This window comes from Polypterus senegalus, chromosome 11, assembly GCF_016835505.1.
Source record: "Polypterus senegalus isolate Bchr_013 chromosome 11, ASM1683550v1, whole genome shotgun sequence".
Classification (NCBI taxonomy): Eukaryota; Metazoa; Chordata; class Cladistia; order Polypteriformes; family Polypteridae; genus Polypterus; species Polypterus senegalus.
In genome coordinates this window covers 54,628,031-54,643,003 of record NC_053164.1, presented here as the reverse complement: position 1 = coordinate 54,643,003, position 14,973 = coordinate 54,628,031, and the positions used below count along the sequence as shown (strand labels likewise).

At 36.8% G+C, this 14,973-nt stretch overlaps 1 protein-coding gene across 4 annotated transcripts in view; it reads right to left on the bottom strand.

The window, feature by feature from the left end:
• LOC120539003 (large proline-rich protein BAG6-like) overlaps window positions 1–14,973 on the bottom strand; it is a 152,521-nt gene that overhangs the window by 56,792 nt on the left and 80,756 nt on the right. For all 4 annotated transcript variants that reach the window (XM_039768671.1, XM_039768670.1, XM_039768672.1 and 1 more), the window contains 3 exons: window positions 11,332–11,406; window positions 3,476–3,690; window positions 3,254–3,383 (listed from right to left, as the gene is read on the bottom strand). In XM_039768671.1, the coding sequence (XP_039624605.1) occupies window positions 3,254–3,383; window positions 3,476–3,690; window positions 11,332–11,406 (420 nt within the window). The remainder of the gene's footprint in view (window positions 1–3,253; window positions 3,384–3,475; window positions 3,691–11,331; window positions 11,407–14,973) is intronic.

The following is a 14,973-nucleotide window of genomic DNA, read 5'->3' as shown; positions in this document are numbered from 1 at the left end:
TGAAAAAGTTACAACTGATAGTGCAGCAGCTTTATTTAATGGCACTTGCCTAACGCATTTTAGAAACATTCTGAAAGAGAGGATGAAACAGACCTCATTGGACAGGTTTTTATCGAAAACCCCAGCAGATGAAAGTGAGGAAGGTGCAGCGAAAAGGGAAAAAATCAGTGAATAACATTCAGTTATTCAGTTTAGCCTTTCTCCACCACCTCCGTCAGCTTCTTCAACTCGTCTGATCCCCAAGGTAAATGCTGTACATTATACTGTACTTAATAAAACCAGTTTATTGCAGTACATTCTATTGTTTTGTGTGTTTATACATTTTTCTTATTTAAAAACATGTAACAAAAAAATTGCAGTGTTTTTTTGTGGGTCCGGAACAGATTAATGGCATTTCAATTCATTCAATGGGGAAAACTGATTTGAGATAAGAGCATTTTGACTTAAGAGCTCGGTCACGGAACAAATTAAACTCGTATCTCAAGGTATCACTGTATTTATTTCTCTCTCTCTCTCTGCATTATCCGAGGCAAACCTGCAAGTCTTAATATACTACTTTTCTTGTAATTCATAAAAAGCGCTGCCATGAATTCTGTACCGAATGCATAAATGCTATACTTTTCAACCTCAACTGTGCCAGGCCCAACTGGACCCATTGGCTATTATCAGTGTGTCATTAGCACGGATAGTGTACACATGCTCTGTTGTGTCACTACGTGATGACAAACACTGCAGAGAAATTCAAAGTACATGGTCTTTCCTAAAGATGGTCTAAATGCTATCAAAACAGCACTGGAAGATGCTACTCCTGCTAACATTCTGATGCTGAAGCGACTTTGGAAAATTGTGGAAATAAGGAGCATTAAATTAACTAGGGTATGAAAAGAGGCTTAAGTGATACTGTACAATATAAATTGACAAAATCTTTTAGATCTGTAATTTTTTAAATACTAAATGGACGCAGACATTGGTTTTATTAGAGTTTTAAATCATATGAGGAAGCATCTGTAAACATAGCATCACCAGCTGGTGATATCGATGAATCACAGATTTCAAGCAGTCATTACATGCAAGAGAAATACAACGAAGTAATAAATGACTGCTTTAATATACCTTCCATTGTAAAATTATTGTACCCTAAAATGGGGACCATGTATAAAAAGTCTTGTAATTTCTACATGGTGTGGCCAGAATGTGCATAAATACCCTTAGATGAAAGTCTACAATATGCACTTTAATCACGTCTGCATTTGAAATTTTAAATTTTAGAGAAGAAGAATAAATCAAGGAAAAATTTGGCTTTGTCTCAAACATTATGGACGGTACTGGACATTTTTGAATAATTTTAACTAGACCTAAACAGTTACAGTCATGTGCTTTGTCATATTTTACTTCAGTACAAAAACATAGCTTCCATCATACTGGCTCTTGTTTAAACAACAATTATATGATGATGATAATACCAAAAATCTGCAATAAAATGTACTATCTAAGTTTTGTTGTCATAAACATACCTCAAACATGGAAGGTTTGTTTTCTGAAATTCAAGGTTTTGCAAATTTAGAAAAATTTAAGCTTTTCTATCACATTTTTTGTAGTGTCCTATAGGCCATCACTGAAAGCTGCTGTGCAAGACACTTTATTTATAATACTCCACCAACTATAATATTGTTGTCTCATTTGTTTAACTGGTTTCTCTTTGTCTACTTTTAGGACTTGAGTGAAAATCTGATGATGTTTTAGGACATATTTATGCAGAAACAGAAAATTCTGAAGGGTTCACAAACTTTCAAGCACAACTGTAGTACAGCTGGTCCAAACACGGATTCACCCAGGTCTTCCCGCAACCCTAATTTCTAACTGCTCTTCTCTTTAATGGAGTTCCCACACTGGTCCTAATGGGCTTCTTTATCTGGTTTGATGCATCAGGATTTAGCAGGATTTAGGTTCCCCTTTAAAGTGTTTGTTTTATATTGCAATAAAAAAAGTTTCTGGTTCAAATGAATGTTTGTAATGACTTTAAAGGCTTGGTATTCTAAAATTGCTTTACCTGTGCCAAAATAAATTAGAACACTAAATAGCTAGTAAACAGCTGAAGACCTGCACTCAACTTTTTAATTATTACTGTGTAACAAGCTAATAGTGTCAGGTAAACTTCAGGCTTTTACTAGCTTTTGATTTAAGTGAAAATGAGACAGCTTTGAGTTTCAACATAAGCTCTCTCTCTCTTTCTCTCTCAAAGAAGGTAAAATCGAGTGAGCAAGGGTGACATCACGCTGAAATTCCAAAAGAGAAAATGTATGGTCCTCCAGAAAACTTTTAAATAAGCTAAAATAAGCATCACCTATGTTATTTGTTTTTCAGGCTCTTTAGTTTTGAATTCTGTCTTTTATTAATATAAAATAACTTACTTCTAAAGTATTGTACTTAATAATGAACTGTATCATTCTGTCACTTAGTTCTATCAATAGTGTGTGTCAGTTACACCAATGCAAGTCCAAAGACAGGAACTGTCATTTACATAAAAAGGCAATAAAAGGGAATTATATTGAAATGTCTTATTAATTACTGCCATTGCCAAAATCAATGCCAGTTATCAATTAGAATTTGGTTAGAAGGCATAAACCATGGAAAACAAAATCAGTTTAATAAACCATTCTAACCCAAGAGCATCAACATGATTGCTTTATTTCAATGCATCAAAGTGTTAAATAATTATGCATAAATGTTGGGAAATCTGTTGCAATCGAAATAAGTAAAATCTTGTTCAAAGATTTAAAAAAAAAATCAGCAGTCTTGAAACTAGAAACATAATCAACTGCCCACTTAAACAAGCTGTAGTCAGACCACAGTGTCAACAGCTCTCTTTCTTTCTCTAGTAAAAGCCAGACCTTTACCTGACACAATTATTAGAGAGCTTGTTACAAAGGAATAATTAAAAACAAGAATGCTGATCTTCAGCTGGTTACTGAATTTCCCCTTGGGATTAATAAAGTATCTATTTATTTATTTTGTGTTCTCATTTATCTTTGCACTGGCAATGGTCTCCATTCCATCCATACATTTTCCAAACCTGCTTATCCAAAGCAGGGAAAGCTGGAGCAAGCATCTGACACAAGGTCATGAGAAGCCCATCCTTGCCTCCTAATGATGAATTACTGATATCAATGATGATGTAAGCAAGTAAGAAACTGAACCCACACTAACCTTTGATGGACAAAAATTAAGAATAATAAAATACAATCTTACTTACATTATTGTTATAATCGGAGCTGGTGGCAGAACTAAGAATTTCCTGAGTCCGATGAATAAATGGCTGCAATCGATCTTCCACTCTGCGTAGTTCAAACAAAACTTCAAGGAATTCAGCTGGGGAAGGATGGCTGAACAAGACAGTAAGTTGAAAATGTATAAATATAAAACACATGTATAGTGTAATTCTTTTCATTGTGCAAGTAACAAAAAAATTTTTTACTTGGGCCGGGGATTGGGAGAGCTCCCAGATCCTTCTGTCTGAGTGGAAGATGAGGAAGAGGTGGTTGCAGTGGAGGAGGAAGCAGCAGTTGATGTGTCCATTGGCTCAGCTGCTCCTTCAACAGTGGAACCCAATGAACGGGACTGCTGTGTTTGTGCAGAAGGGTTTTCAGGGAAATGTGCTTCAGCTTCCTGGGAAGAGCCATTAGCACGACCCTGTTCAGAATGATATATGGATACACAGTGGAAACTTATTATACAGACACAGAAATTAAAAAAAAAAAAAAATCACTGTCTTATTCAATTAAGTACAAGAGAATGCTTGCAAATCCTTCCTTTGAATACTGCCAGACTAAATTCTAAATGAGGATTTCAGGGGTTAATATTTGAAAATTTGACATTGATGTTATCATTAATTACACTTTCATGAATCTATATAAATGTAATTTATATTTGTATTCAATTCATTCAATGAACAATTATTAAAACTTAAAGTTTCATAACAAAAATACATTTAATACAGACAATTTTTTATAACAGAGAAAGTAAAGAAGCCTTTATCTTTGCTGTGTACTCAATAGTTTAAATGAAGTAACTGGCTTACTTAATTGAATTAAGGAAAACCTGGTAGTGGATATTGTTTTACCTTTATACTGCACTTTTAATCAATTAACTTTGAGCACAGCATATAGAACAGATCTGGTTTTCTGACATATAAAAAAAAAAAATACAAACCACCCTTATCTGCCCACAGAGGTGTTCAAACATAAACCGTACATTCCAAAGGAGGGTTGCATCAGGTTAACAATCTCTACCTAAAACTGCTGCTGATTACAACAGACAAAAATGATTTCCAAACCATTCAATGGTAGCCTGAAAAAAACTGGGCTTTTTAGGGGAAAGGACATGAGAATAAAAGCACACTTAAAACTTTCTGGGCAAGATGGGACAAATTCCTTTTGCTTTTGTGTAATAAATAACTACCGAAAGCCATCTTACAGCACTTCATATTTGTATACTAAAAATTATGCTAAAAGTGGCACTACTTTTCAGAATGTGCATTTTCTCACTGTAATGTGTATGCATATATTTTTGGCCACTCAACATATTTAGCAGTATTACTATATTTGATGCCATAAGTATCCATTCCCTTGCTTTGTAATACCTAAATTATTTGTTTTCTCCAAGAAACAGTTACTTAACTAGAGTCTAATTGACTGCACTTGAGGTGTTTCACATATGTTCACCTGTGTTTGGGACCTTCTTTAGTTAATCTACGTATTTCCAAAAAAAGAAAAACACGACACCACGAAGAACAAGGAAAATACCAAGCAGATTTAAGTTTACAAAAAAAAAAAAAAACAATCACAGAAACGATGGAGGAGAATTTCCCAAGTACCAAATATATCTGGTAGCATACCAAATTCGATTATTAAAAATTGGTAATCATTTTTCTGCCCAGAACTGTATACTTTTCAAAACAAGCCAGTACAGGACAAAGTGAGAACTGCCAATTTTACTAGGCCCTGGTGGCACACCATGCCTGTTAACCCTTAACTACGGATACCATTTTTCGTCTTATAAGTACTCGCACGGTATACTTTGGGCACCAGCGTTACAATGGCAATTAACATGCATACTGTGATGTTGTAAAATATAATATTTAAATAATTTCAAATTGTACATGTTTTTAATGTAATGTAACATATTACTGAATAGTAGGGCATGTTCTAGGACTATCTGAAATAAATCCATAAATCCACTGATTTAGTGGATTTAGTTAAGGGTTAAGAAAGCAGATTTAAAAGGGATGCAGGCATCCAGCTACACCTCCCCTCACTTGCATTCCAAACTAAGTGACTGAACTCAAGCTTGCACCGGGGTCTGCCTAGACTTCATTAGATAACAAAGGTGTAAATCATTGCACTGTCTTGACTTCTGGATCCAGAAGGCATGAAATAGACTTGGGCAAGAACAAAAAGCTAAAAGTCATGGAATGAAAACTCTGATGGACAGAAGAACTCATTAGGAGACACTGATATTTTTTTTACTGAAAGAAAGTTTAATCCTATCAGAAGTTATACATTACCTTAAAATAAAAGTTACACTCAACCCATTTGGGGAATGTTGGGGACACTCTCGGGCTCTATTAGTGGAACTTCGAGGGAACTCTCAGGGGATTCCTTAAGGCACTCTGTCCAAAGTCACTCCTTAGCACACTCTTCAAAAATGACTGAAAACATTTCTTAGTCTAAAAAATGTAGATCTCAAAGTTTGAATTATTTTAATCCACAAAATGATACATTTCCTTGAAACTCACTGCACAATCCTGAAGATTCTCTCTGGACTCCTTTCACTGAACTCTATCGAGACTGTCTTGGGGCACTAAAAGTGCTTTCACTCTCCAAAATGGCTGAAACCTCCTCAATAAAACTGAAAAGCTTTGAGTCGCTCTTACTTGGGGAGCTGAAGATGACAAACTATTCTCTTTGGGAACTTGTTTGCCAACCAAAACAAGTAAGCCAGTCTGAACGCTGGGAAGCAACGATCACTTCAAGAAGAGAACGTCAGCATCTAAACTGTTGTGCTAAAGAACAATGCTTCTTCCTGTGTTGCTGACAACATAGCAAAGGGCCTAACTGAAGAATGCACTGCACACCACAAAAAAGAATCGCACAGCAAAGAGGAAGACTGCACTCCAACGCTAGAAGAATTCACCACTTGAACCTGGAGCAACAACAAAGCAACAGCACCACAAACTCCACACAACATATGAAAAAGTCTTGGTATTTTAAACTATATGTGCCAAGATAATTTAGAACTGTAAATAGCAAGTAAAACAGCCAGCCTCTCTGTCTTATATGTCAACATATACAAACCGGATTCCAAAAAAGTTGGGACACTATACAAATCATGAATAAAAACTGAATGCAATGATGTGGAGGTGCCAACTTCTAATATTTTATTCAGAATAGAACATAAATCACGGAACAAAAGTTTAAACTGAGAAAATGTATCATTTTAAGGGAAAAATATGTTGATTCAGAATTTCATGGTGTCAACAAATCCCAAAAAAGTTGGGACAAGGCCATTTTCACCACTGTGTGGCATCTCCCATTTCTTCTTACAACACTCAACAGACGTCTGGGGACCGAGGAGACCAGTTTCTCAAGTTTAGAAATAGGAATGCTCTTCCATTCTTGTCTAATACAGGCCTCTAACTGTTCAATCGTCTTGGGCCTTCTTTGTCGCACCTTCCTCTTTATGATGCGCCAAATGTTCTCTATAGGTAAAAGATCTGGACTGCAGACTGGCCATTTCAGTACCCGGATCCTTCTCCTACGCAGCCATGATGTTGTGATTGATGCAGAATGTGGTCTGGCATTATCTTGTTGAAAAATGCAGGGTCTTCCCTGAAAGAGATGACGCCTGGATGGGAGCATATGTTGTTCTAGAACCTGAATATATTTTTCTGCATTGATGGTGCCTTTCCAGACATGCAAGCTGCCCATGCCACACGCACTCATGCAACCCCATACCATCAGAGATGCAGGCTTCTGAACTGAGCGTTGATAACAACTTGGGTTGTCCTTGTCCTCTTTGGTCCGGATGACATGGCGTCCCAGATTTCCAAAAGAACTTGAATCGTGACTCGCCTGACCACAGAACAGTCTTCCATTTTGCCACACTCCATTTTAAATGATCCCTGGCCCAGTGACAACGCCTGAGCTTGTGGATCTTGCTTAGAAATGGCTTCTTCTTTGCACTGTAGAGTTTCAGCTGGCAACGGCGGATGGCACGGTGGATTGTGTTCACCGACAATGGTTTCTGGAAGTATTCCTGAGCCCATTCTGTGATTTCCTTTACAGTAGCATTCCTGTTTGTGGTGCAGTGTCGTTTAAGGGCCCGGAGATCACGGGCATCCAGTATGGTTTTACGGCCTTGACCCTTACGCACAGAGATTGTTCCAGATTCTCTGAATCTTCGGATGATGTTATGCACAGTTGATGATGATAGATGCAAAGTCTTTGCAATTTTTCGCTGGGTAACACCTTTCTGATATTGCTCCACTATCTTTCTGCGCAACATTGTGGGAATTGGTGATCCTCTACCCATCTTGGCTTCTGAGAGACACTGCCACTCTGAGAAGCTCTTTTAATACCCAATCATGTTGCCAATTGATCTAATTAGTGTTTATTGGTGTTCCAGCTCTTCGTTATGCTCAAATTTACTTTTTCCAGCCTCTTATTGCTACTTGTCCCAACTTTTTTGGGATTTGTTGACACCGTGAAATTTTGAATCAACATATTTTTCCTTTAAAATGATGCATTTACTGGGATTAAACGTTTGATCTGTCATCTACATTCTATTACAAATAAAATATTGACATTTGCCATCTCCACATCATTGCATTCAGTTTTTATTCACAATTTTTTTAGTGTCCCAACTTTTTTGGAATCTGGTTTGTACATGCAGTTATATTTCTATAAATGTTGTGTAAGTTGTATTATTCTGTTTCTTAAACCAAGTGTGCTTCAGATACTTTGATACAAGTCTAAATGCCAGAGACCTTCTATGTCCAAATTGTTTGATTAATTACTCAAATTTCCTAAGGCAAGACTGATAAGTTAAAATCCATCTTTCCATTTTCAGTGTTTATTGGAGTACCACTGGGTGGACACGATCAATCTCACTCATTCCTACATTTATTTGCAGAAACCTGGACGGCTGTCTTATTGATAATTAATCATCCATTCCTACACCAAGAAGAGCTGTAGCAAGGGAAACCACCAAGATGCATCTCTAAAGGAGTTATAGCCATGACAGAGGTGGGTGAAACTGTACAAGAGACAACACTAACATGCACAAATTATAAACCCAGCTTGTGGGAAAAGATGACAAGAGGGGTGTGGGGGTTTGTGGAGGACATATCTCAGTTTGAATCTGTCCGAAGGCATGCAAGTGATGGAAGGTTCTTATACTCAATTTTAATAAGACCAAAACTGAAATCATAGCCTTCAAAGATATGCACTATATTTGGCACAAATCTAACACAGCACATCAAACTGAGAACACATTCCTAAAAGTGAAGCAGGCAGCATCATGCAATGGAGAGGATTCTTTGTAAAAGTGACAGGGAATAAAATGTATGAAAATGCTGGAAGAAAATCTGCTACAAGCCTCAACAGCACTAGAATTTAGAAGACAATCAATATTTCAACAGGACAATGACTTGGAAATACACAACAAATGCAACAGTGGAGTGGCTTTAAACTAAATAAATGAATGTACCAGGGTGGCCCAGTAAAAGACCAGACTTGAGTTCAACTAAGCATTTGTGGAATGGAGCTGGAGATTCAGCAAATTTACTGAAGAGAATGGAAAAAGATCCCAGTATAAAGATGTATGATACTAATAGTGAGAAGCACACACAAAGCTGTATCTGTAGCCAAAGGGAGTTGAAAACGTACGCAACCAATTAATTTCTATTTTAGAAAAGAGAAAAACTATATTTTTTTTAACATTGCCTACCTCAAGTGTCTATAAATAACAAAGTATTAGTGTATGTTTTATTTTTCAGTCATTATAGTTTTGGTCCAGTTTTGTAAAAGTTGCGTTAAGTGTGCACCTAGCATGTGCGTAGTCTCATATTCTTCGGAGTTTAAGCTTAAAGGCTAAAGGTGTTATTTTAATATTCACTATGATAAAGGTTTGAATTATTTAAGTGGGCAGGTTACTCTGTTATGCTCGGGCTAAGTTTCCTGTTGACAAACAAAAGAACGAAACTATGATTTAGAACGAAAATGAACACTCCTAAAAAGTTACATACTCCTAAGCTAGAAGGACTATCAATCAGCCTAGTGGACCAGGGTAATTGTGGTTATTTAAGGTAACAATATTTTGTCACATTGTTAGCAACTGGATGTAATCAATCATCTTGATTGAAGTTTTCTGATTATGCAATGAATTCCATGGAATTGTGACCTAATTAATAAAGTGTTTAAATAGAGCCCAAAAGACACATCTTACTTTGTAACACTTATTAATAAGGTGATATGTGCTACTGTAAGAGTTACCCTCTTGTAAGACTTAAGAGAATAAAGAAGAATGATTGACACTTTCTCCTGTCTGTGTTTATTGCCTATACGGGACACCCAGTGGGGGGGGTGCCCGTAAATTTCTTCCACAGTTTCTATTAAGAGAAACAAACAGAAGAGTAGAAAATATATAGTTTTCAATTAAAAGTAAGATTATAACTTAAAAACGAATTACACAATATTCTTTTTACAATTCCTGAATTGCACTCAAATTGTTAACAACATTCCTCTAAATAGGCAATAAATGAGATTTCTGCAAAGTTGGTTTAAAACCAAGTACTTGCACACCGTTTACACATTAAAAATTGTTACAATTTATAACTTCCTTTTTAACAGGCAATTTTTGTAATTAGAAAAAAAAAATGAATGGTTAATCCATAATATGCATTTAAAATGCAAACATCATAATACCAAAGGCACAAAAACATAATAATATAAATTTGCTGTTAACAGTTTTTGAATTTAAATACAGAAAGTTTTGGGAAAGAAAACTTAGTAAAAAGTACTATTTAATTAAAAAAGTATTTGTTTTCCTATTCTTTGTTTTCAAGACAACTGTTAAATAATTCTTTCCAGCCGTCTTCTCAATATATCCCACATAATATATTAGATGTTTGTTACTGCTTATATATTTTAAATCATCTCATAAGTCCTAATACTGGAATACATATTTTGTTTTTATAGTTAATAATTAAATTTTTTATACTAACTATTGATCCACCCATCCTGATAAAAAGTTTAATTTTCCCATTCAACCCGAGTCAATCTTGGTAAATGTAGGGCACTAAAACTTAAAAATAACCGCACATATTTATCTTTATCTCTATATCTATATCTAGAGATATCTCTATATCTATATCTAGAGATATCTCTATATCTATATCTAGAGATATCTCTATATCTATATCTAGAGATATCTCTATATCTATATATATATTTATTGTCACAGGTGGTTGGGGGTGGTACCCGGCCGGGACACCCAGGAGGACCAGAGGAGGGCTTGCACCTCCCCCTGACCACGTGGGTGCAACCGCCCTGGTGGCTTTGGGGACCACGGGAACCAAGCTTAGAAGCTCAACCCTATAGGGGCCCGTGGCCACTGCCAGGGGGCACCCCAATGCCTTTGGAGCCCTGGTCCTCTGCGCTTCTGCCACACCCGGAAGTGCTGGTGGGAAGAAGACCAGGGACACCGAGAGTCTTTCCGGGTGCGCAGCCAGTACTTCCACTACTGGGGAGTGCCGCCAGAAGCTAATCAGGAGGCACCTGGAGCATGTGCGGGTGGGAATAAAAGGGGCCGCCTCCCTCCATTTGTTGGCTGGAGTCGGGAGTGCAGAGGACAAGGTCTTGGTGAAGAGGAGTGGAGGAGGCTTGAAGAGATGGAAAGAGGCAGTGTGAGGCCTGGACTTTGGAGGAAGTTTAGAGGGTTTGTGTAGCACTTGTAAATATTAAGACTGTAAATAAAGAGAGAGGCTGGCCTCTTATAAAAATTTTCTCAAGAATGCAGAATTTTTTAAATGTAATTTTTTTTAAACTGTAGTTTAAAACAAAATGCATGATTGTTACAATACCACACTGAAGCTAACGCACATTTCATTTTGAAATGTATATATCAGTGCAGTGTTAAATTTCCTAATAAACAAACATTCTAAATTAAATTACAATATTTTAAAGACAAACAATAAAAAAAGTAGTATCAATGACTGATGCTGATATAATGAAAGACAAAATATAGGAGTTACCAAGGAAAATGCTTTCTTACCTCTAGTCTTTCAATAACCCCTTGGGTATCTCGAAGTAAGTTCTGGGCCAAAATCAACCGCATTCTAGGCTCACTCTGTGCAAAACAAGTGTAGAAAAATCAGTGATGAAAAAATACCTAAAACATTTACGATTTAGTATTATCAAAAAACCTGATGTTTTCTCTTTCTACTTGTATTTATAACAAAAAAAATAAACAATTTCAATCTAGATATCATGGTGCTTAATAGACCAATTATTTCTAAGACTTTCATAATACTATCATTGCATATTTGGCAGATACCTTTACCTAAAATATGTACAAGATGAGGACATACTACATTAGTTTATATTTAGTTTTTAACAATTCAACACAGACAGAGCAAGTGATTGGTTTGGTGTAACACTGTGAGCCACCAGCAGGAAATAAACTCTGAAACTAGTGTTTCAAAATCCAGTGTTCCAGCCACTGCATTACTCTGTCTATACACATACTGTAACTTAGTGTGCAAGAGTTTGACTATAACAGATGTCATGAAAAAAGTTAACAAAACCTGTGCAGTGTAAAAACATACCAACAATTACAAATATGTACACACAATTGCGGTTTGCCAAAATGTATCACAACTGAATTTGGCATGCACACAATTTTGTGCAACTCCATCAATCAGTACTTTGTAACATTTCAGTGGCAAAAAACACACCTTCAAAATACTTCTTTTGGCCATCCAAAACACTTTGCTTTACCACATTATTCTCAGTTGATTTTTTAAAAGCTCTTCCATCTCTGAAAACTTCTTCTTGTCTTCTTGAATGTGCTGAATGTTTTAGATGTCTACAATATTAATGACAAATAGGGGCTGTGAAGGTAATCTTAAAATCTTTACTTTTTACTCCTGCAAGTACTTCAGGTGATTTTGAGGAATGTTATAGATTGTTTTCTGAAATAACCAACTTCAATATCAACTTGAATTTCTTCACTGAGTCTGGAACATTATCTTAATTATTCAATGCAAATAATACTGTGGACAAAAACTACGATAATCTAGGGCAGGGGTGCCCAATGCGTCGATCGCGATCGGCCGGTAAATCGGAAAGGTAGTTCAGGTAGATTGTGTTGCATTCAAAAAATTTTTTTTAAACGTTAGTCTATTTTTACGTTGCAAATGGGCAAACATCCGCCACGGTGCCCTCTTCAGTTGCGAGATCAACCACAAGCATTACCTGGTAGGTAATCACCCATACAATCAGATTGCGATTCAGACTACAAATATCATGAATGTAATTACCCTGATCTACATGCTGTCAAATAAACGAACCACACACCGAGGTTCGATCCCCGAGAGGGGGTGCAGTGAGTGTGTATACCTGATGAGCCCAGAAATAGGGCAAAACACATGTCGCGGATTCCTTGCATTATTTGACAGTAAACTATGCAACATTCTATGATCTGCTTCTCACAACTGAAAAGGGCACCATGGAGGATGTTTGCCGACTTGCAGACCAAACACAAGTGTTACCTGGTAGGTAACCACCCATACAATCAGATTGTGATTCGGAGTACGTATGCCATGAATATATATAATTTTTAATGTAGATAGATCATTTCGACCTGGTTATTTTAAAAGTAGCTCGCAAGCCGAAAAAGTGTGGGCACCCCTGATCTAGGGTATGTATGCATGTAGGTTCTGTTAATGAGCAATTCTAATATGGATTTCAATATGTTGCCATGCCATCTCATAATAGGCTTGATACAAGGATAATTTTAAATGCGGTCACTTGATTCATTTCAAATTAATAAAATTTCTTAACATCGGTCAGGTGCCTAAACAAAAAAAAAAAACAGTTCAGAGCAAGGAAAATACCCATAATACTGAGAAGAGTTACAGAATTTAAATTTTGCAAACACCAACGTGAGCCCTAATTTAACATCTAAAATGTTGACAACTTTTTCAAATATTTCAAGGAACAAAATAAATTCTGTGAATAAACTGCAAGGGTGCCTGAACTTAATCATATATATACTGATGTGGATGGACAAAGGATTGACAAGCAAATAAAATCATCAACAATAAAGCAAGCAAAGCATTATCAGTAACAAAATTAACCAAATACAAGGATAGTCAGAAAGTGGAAAAAGATGGTGTTTCAGACACTGTATTGCAGTTACACTTGATGAAGTAGAACCTGCCAGAGTGACTGTTAGCTTAAATTTCATCCAACTATTTGAAACAAAAAATAATGAATCTATATCTTCACATCTTTAAGCAACTCCATTGACTAATTAAAATTGTTTCAAACTCTCTGCCATGGTCAGGGAACTGATTCATGTAAACATAATGTACATGGTTTATGGCTGGTGGGAAGAGTGCTTTTGAAGAATACACCACTCAATAAGACAGAATTCAATAATTCTCATCTCTCTAATATAAAAAAAACATCTTGTGGAGGGAAACAGGGAGACGAGATCTTCTCCGAAGACAATTTGAATTCCCGTGAGACACACTAACTTGCTCCCAGCTCTTAAAACAACGACAAGCAAAACACGCAGCTCGCCAGCAGATGATCCGGCCAGTTCTCCTTAGCGTGCGTTCAGCTACCCTGTCAGTACCCCTTTTCACAACTTTTTAGAAATGTCTAATATGTCAGACTGAGCATATTGTTAAGCTATAATGTGACTTTGGGGTTTTGCTAAAATTTGGCTTGGAAGTACTCCATTTGCAGCAGTAATCAAATTGTTTGTCACATGCAACTACACATAGTATAATATAGTGTGAAATGCTTTGTGGCTGATCTCCAAGACTATGCATTAAAAGAATATAAACAGTCAAATAGTAAATATTACACTGTATGAAAAGAAAAAACATACATACATTACATACATACCATACATACATACATACATACTCAGCAAAAAAAGAAACGTCCTCTGACTTTCAACTGTTTTTACTTTCAGTAAACTTAATGTGTAAATATTTGTATGAACAGTAAAAGAGTCAACACCATAAGACATAAACTAAAAATGTTTCACAATGTGTCCCTGAATGAAGGGAGGCTCAAAATCAAAAGTACCAGTCAGTATTTGGTGTGGCCACCAGCTGCTTGAAGTACTGCAGTGCATCTCCTCCTCATGGACTGGACCAGATTTGTCAGTTCTAGCTGTGAGATGTTACCCCACTCTTCCACCAAGGCACCTGCAAGTTCCTGGACATTTCTGGGGGGAATGGCCCTAGCCCTCACCCTGCGATCCAACAGGTCCCAGACGTGCTCAATGGGATTGAGATCCGGGCTCTTCCACTGCGAGGATGATCAGCTGTCAACCCCCCTTGAGACCTTAAATATTGATGAGCAGTTGGTGACTGCCATCTTGCATAAACTTAACCCTAATAAAGCCTCTGGCCCTGACAGGCTTGGAGGTAGAGTGTTAAAGGATTGTGCTATTCAGCTAGGTGGGGTCATCACAAGACTGTTTCAACACCTTCTTGATTCCAGCTGTGTCCCAAGTCAGTGGAAGCAATCTACCATAATTCCGATTCCCAAGCAGGCACATGCCAAGGATCCAAAGGACTACAGGCCAGTAGCCCTAACATCTGTCTTGTGTAAATGTATGGAGAGAGTACTGTGTGATTATCTCTCCAGCATGTTGTCGGACAAACTTGACCCA